Source organism: Myotis davidii, unplaced genomic scaffold, assembly GCF_000327345.1.
Source record: "Myotis davidii unplaced genomic scaffold, ASM32734v1 scaffold370, whole genome shotgun sequence".
NCBI classification, from domain to species: Eukaryota; Metazoa; Chordata; class Mammalia; order Chiroptera; family Vespertilionidae; genus Myotis; species Myotis davidii.
In genome coordinates, this window is record NW_006288615.1 from 14558771 (window position 1) to 14564494 (window position 5724).

The following is a 5724-nucleotide window of genomic DNA, read 5'->3' on the forward strand; positions in this document are numbered from 1 at the left end:
GCGCTAGGTGCACCCCTTTGTGTGCTATGGGCACAGTCTTATAGTTGAGACTTGATTGCTATTGGTGTCACTGGGAGGAATTGGCTGTGGGGACCAGCTGTGACTATAGTGGGGGAGCTGCTGTGCTGGAGACACCCCTATAGAGCAGGACTTCAGTGGGGCTTTGGTGCTCACCGAGTCTGCCCCCTGAGTGTTTCCCTTATGGATCTGAGGAGTTATAATTGGATGGTCCCACTCTGACCACTGGGTACACTGGCTCTGGGTTCCTAGGAGGTGCTAATCTAGCCTCTGCTTGAGGCTACCCTGCAGAAGCCAGCTGTAAAGCAATGCAAGTTGCTCTGGGGCCTTGGGCAGCTGCAGTTTGTTAAGTAGTTTTCAGATTACAAAGGGCCGGGCCTTTCATATGCAAAAGCCTCCTAGCACTACTTGGGCAGGGCAGAGCCCCAGGGGATCAACTGGGCGGTTGGAGTGAGCAGTATGGCTTCTCTCAGTCCTGTCCTCAGAGGCCCCAGCAACGGCTGTGTGTGCTCCGAGAGAAAGCTGTCCTCGAGTTCCTACAGATGCCAGACAGTCCCATTTGTCCCATATGAGTCTGGGTTCCCAGAGACTCTCCTTCCCAATTGAAAAAGACAATTGTGACCTTAGCTGCCAGCCCGCTCCGCATGCACGCCGCACCTTTGTATTTTACTTCTGCACCGTACCTCCTCTGAGTCTTGGTATGCTTTTCTCTTTCCTTCTAGTTGTAGAATTTCCACTCAGTCAGCCTTCCTGTGGTTCTGGATGGTGTCCGTTCCGTCTTTTAGTTGTATTTTTGAAGTCGTTGTGCGAGGCAGCAATCGCCGGTGTTTTGACAATTGACTCTTGAACCAGGCGGAGATAGGGGCAATGACCCTCCCCCCTCCCCCCACTGATGCAGCTAGAAATCCATCCACATACAGCTTTTGACCCCCCCAAAAGTTTTAACTATTAATAGCCTACTATAGCCAGGAAGCCTTAATGATAACATAAATAGTTGATTAATACATATTTTGTGTGTTATGTGTATTATACTGTATTCTTAAAGTGAGCCAGAGAAAAGAAAATGTTATTAAGAAAATAATAAGGGCCGAAACCGGTTTGGCTCAGTAGATGGAGCGTCGGCCTTTGGACTTAAAGGTCCCAGGTTCGATTCCGGTCAGGGGCATGTACCTGGGTTGCGGGCACATCCCCTGTGGGGGGCGTGCAGGAGGCAGCTGATCGATGTTTCTCTCTCATCGATGTTTCTAACTCTCTCTCTCCCTTCCTCTCTGTAAAAAATCAATAAAACATATTTTAAGAAAAAGAAAGAAAATAATAAGGAAGAGAAAATAATATTTATTGAAAAAAATTCCACATATAAGTGGACCCACATAGTTCAAATCTGTGTTGTCAAAAGTCAACTGTATTTACTTTGGTAGGTAAGAAAATCATTTTGCAAGTATTCCCTTTGCAATATTGATAATATTTGAATATTGATAGATATTCACTTGATAGATTTTATACTTAAAGAATTATGTACTGAGACATAATTAAGAGACACATCCTATTCTTTGATTTGAAGACTCAATATTGTAATGAGATCAGTTTTCCCTGGATTAATCTAAAAAATGTGTTATTATAATAAAAATAACAGTGCTTTAAAATTCATGATACCCTTCTATAATTTTTAATGGAAAAATAGGCACCTAAAAACCGTCTTGGAAATTCTAAAAAAGGAGAAGAATGAGAAGCAGAGGCCTATGAGGCATCAAATTTAATATAAAACTTTGTTAATTAAAAGTTTGGTACAGCGTATAAATAGAGACAGAGACCAATGAAAGAGACACAGACTCCAGAAATAAATCCCCAAATGATTTTTATGTATGGTTTAATATATGATAGAGATGACGTTTCAGATCATTGAGGGGGAAATGGTGTTGAGTTATACCGAAAAATAGATAAAAATTAAATATAAAGCTTGATGCCTGCCTTATATCAAAATAAATCATTCTTCTCCTGTCTGAATATGAAGATTAGTCTTGCTAAAACCTTTGATAGTTAAATAAACAGACAAAATAGTCAACATAGTTATAAATATTGAGACCTATATATCTTTTCATTTTTAGTTTTATGTAGTATTTAAATCTCACCTAAAAACATTTCAATAAAATGAATAGGGCTTATGTGGTTGTTGGAAAGAGAGCGCTTAAGTTTGGCAGAATGAATGAATGATTTCTCTTTAAGCTCTGACTTCTCTGTGTCATTGATGGGACCAAACTAAGCAGTTTCTGCCTATAGCATGTATGTCTTATTTTCATTGTGATAAACAAGGCTTTATTACACTTTGAGAAGTTTCTCTTGCTACCTCTTTGTGAGATAAGCCATTTTTCTTTTCTGCTTCCACTCTTTTGAGTCCCTGCATGATTTCCATTGCTTTTGGGAGCCCTAACACATATTTTGAGGGTTGGATTTTAGCTATATTTTAGTTTTACCAGAAAAGGAATTTTTGATTTTGCTTTTTGGATTATTTCCAGAAGAGGAAGGGGAAATGTTGATTATGTCACGTTTCTCAAAGTAGGAGTCAGTAATGGTATCTTTAATGTCTTCAGAAAATATGTTGCCACATTTTCATAAATTATGTTTAATTTGGAGAGAAAAACCTTTCTTGAGATAACTAAAACAGATTCCTGATGTACTTTAATTCTTTTTCAAAATTTTATTTTTAAAATGCTATGAATTTAATTTAGCCTTAAAGAATAACTTACATGCACTTTCAAGTCTTGAAGACTTGACACATGGAAATTTGATAGCTCATTTTCTCCTACAGTAGTTCTGATCAAAACCAAAAGGAGAATTTATTGTCCATGATGGTGGATTAATGAGTTTTATTTTGAAGTAAGGGAGTCTATTTCAATTCTTGTAGTTTATACACTTTGAAAATTACATGTTTGGTTTTTTAAAAAAAATATGTTCTTACTAATTTTAGGGAGAGAGGAAGGTGGAGAGAGAAAGAGAAAGAGGGAGAAAGAAACATCTATGTGAGAGAGGAACATTAATCGGTTGCATGCACCCTGACCAGCTATCAAACCAACAACCTGGGCATGTGCCCTGACTGGGAATCGAATCAGCCATTTTTTTGTGCATTGGACGATGCTCAATCACTGAGCCACACTGGCCAGGGCAAAAATTACTTATGTTTTTTAAAAAGTATCTACTCATTTAAGAAAATTTACTGATTTACTGTAGAATTGCAGGCACTATCTCTGTGATTTTTTCTCTCATGTTTTCTGTTTTTGTTCCCTGTACTTTTTTTCTAATTCATCTCTCAGCTTGCTACTATTTCAATTTGTTTGAAGTAGAGAAATATCATGGGATTTTTTTTTACTGCTGTGGGATCCGTGAGGGTTATGAGCCTTATGTTTAACCTCTTCTCTCATCTTCCTTTCCTTGATAAGGACAATATTCAAGGGTTTTTTAGTGCTGATGTAGCTGTTCAAGTACCATGTGGGAATCTGGTGTGGTTATTTGGTGTTTTCAGATCATAAAAATAAATAACAATATAAAAAGCAAGTATTAGTTATCTGTTCCTGTCTAACAAATTGCCCCAGAATTTAGTAGCTTAAATCAACAAATGTTTATTATCTTTTATAGTTCTTGAGGGGCAGGAATGTGAGAGCAGCTTAGTTGGGTGGTTCTGGCTCAGGTCTTTTATTCATATACAGAGTATACAAATTTCATTTAAGCTGTTGGCGGGGGCTATAATCATCTCAAGGCTTAACTAAGACTGGAGAATTTACTTCTAAGCTCACACATGTAGTTGTTGGCAGGCTTCAGCTCCTCACTGGCTGTTTGCCAGAGATCTCTGTCCCTTGCCACAAGGGCATTTCTTTTTTTTTTTTAAAATATATTTTATTGAGTTTTTACAGAGAGGAAAGGAGAGAGAGAGAGAGAGTACGAAACATCGATGAGAGAGAAACATTGACCAGCTGCCTCCTGCACACTCCCCACTGGGGATGTGCCCACAACCAAGGTACATGCCCCTGACTGGAATCGAACCTGGGACCTTTCAGTCCGCAGGCCGACGCTCTATCCACTGATCCAAACCGGTTTCGGCCACAAGGGCATTTCTATAGAGTTCCCTGAATGTCCTCATGTCATAGCAGCTGGCTTCTCTCAGAACGAGTAATGCAAGAGAGAGAAAGATAGTGAGTGGAAAAGGAGGTCCAAGATGCAAGCTGTAATCTTTTATAACATAATCCTGTTGTGACATACTATCCCTCCTGCCATCTGCTATTGGTCACACAGATCAACATTAATGAGAGAGGACTACACAAAGATGTGAATACCAGGAAATAGAGCACACTTATGACTATTTTGTGAGCGCAATCCCAGGTGATTCTAATGTGCAGCCAAGGTTGAGAACCACTGTCTTAAGAGTTGATTCTTAGTACAAAGGGATTCTAAATTTTGTTCCTAATCTTTTGTGGAGTTCATAGACCTCTTTGAGAACGATGAAAGCAGTGATCTCTCCAGAGAAATGCGTTTATTTAAACAAAGGCAATTTTGCAATTCAGAAGAGCCTCAGAAGGCCCCTGGATTTTAGATTGAGAACTCTTTTGAAAGCACAGGTAGACTTCTGATGTCTCTGAAAGAAAGGAGCACTTTTTGATTTTCAACATATAAAAGGAAACAGTGAACCTAACTCTAATGCGAAATGTGTATTTGTTTTAATTTTACATGGCTTCTAATTTACTTATTCTAATGATGATTTTTGTTTTTGAATTTTGCCACCTCTGTAGCATCTGGAGCATAAGAACAGTGCTTATCTTCTTCTTTTCCAAGAGAACAGAAAGAAATAGTAAGTTAAATTTCTAAGTTTGTATAAATGCATTAGAAAACTCATAGTGCATTGGTTTGTAATTAACTGGCAGGTTATGCAATGTTATATGGAAATGACAAACATGGTAAATATTGAAGAGTTGTTTACTGTGAAGCATAAGGTTATGAATGATCAAGATGATTCTACTTTTCATTTGTGTTATTTCTGTCTTATTCATTTAGAATTTTTGTTTACACAAAACAAAATAATTCATCTAAGTCAAGAGAAATTGTTGTTGTTAAATTAATCTTTATATAAATCTTATGTTATTACTAGAGGCCCGGTGCACAAAAATTTGTGCACTCAGTGGGGAGAGGAGGTCCCTCAGCCCGGGCTGTGCCCTCTTGCAGTCTGGGACCCCTCGGGAGATAACGACCTGCTGGCTTAGGCCTGCTCCCAGGTGGCAGAGGGCAGGCCCAATCTCTAGGTGCAGCACCCTGCTCGGCTCCGCTGATTCCAGGCCATGGGGCTTTGCGGCTCTGCTGATCCCGGGGCCGGGAGCCGTCGATCCCAGGGCCTGGAGGCCTGGCGGCTCCGATTGTCCCGGGGTCCTGAGGCTTCGCAGCTCTGCTGATCCCAGGGCCGGGATGCCTCTCGGCTCCGCTGATCCCGGTCACAGAGCAGGGCCCATCAGGGGGTTGGGGAGCTCCCCCCTGTCACACACAGAGCAAGGCCGATCAGGGGGTTGGGGCACCACACCCTGTCACACACAGAGCCGCAGGGCGATAAGGGGTTTGGTCGCTGCCCCCTGTCGCGCTGATCCCGGGCTGGGAGGCCTCTCCCCTCTGCTGATCCCCGGCCGGGACACCTCTCGGCTCTGGCTCCGCTGATCCCGGGGTCCTGAGGCC

General features: G+C 41.0%; 1 protein-coding gene across 2 annotated transcripts in view; it reads left to right on the forward strand.

The window, feature by feature from the left end:
• Positions 1-5724, forward strand: part of KIAA1715 (KIAA1715 ortholog) — a 66501-nt gene that overhangs the window by 9448 nt on the left and 51329 nt on the right. For both annotated transcript variants that reach the window (XM_006760593.2, XM_006760594.2), the window contains exon 4: positions 4797-4855. In XM_006760593.2, coding sequence (XP_006760656.1) covers positions 4797-4855 — 59 coding nt within the window. The remainder of the gene's footprint in view (positions 1-4796; positions 4856-5724) is intronic.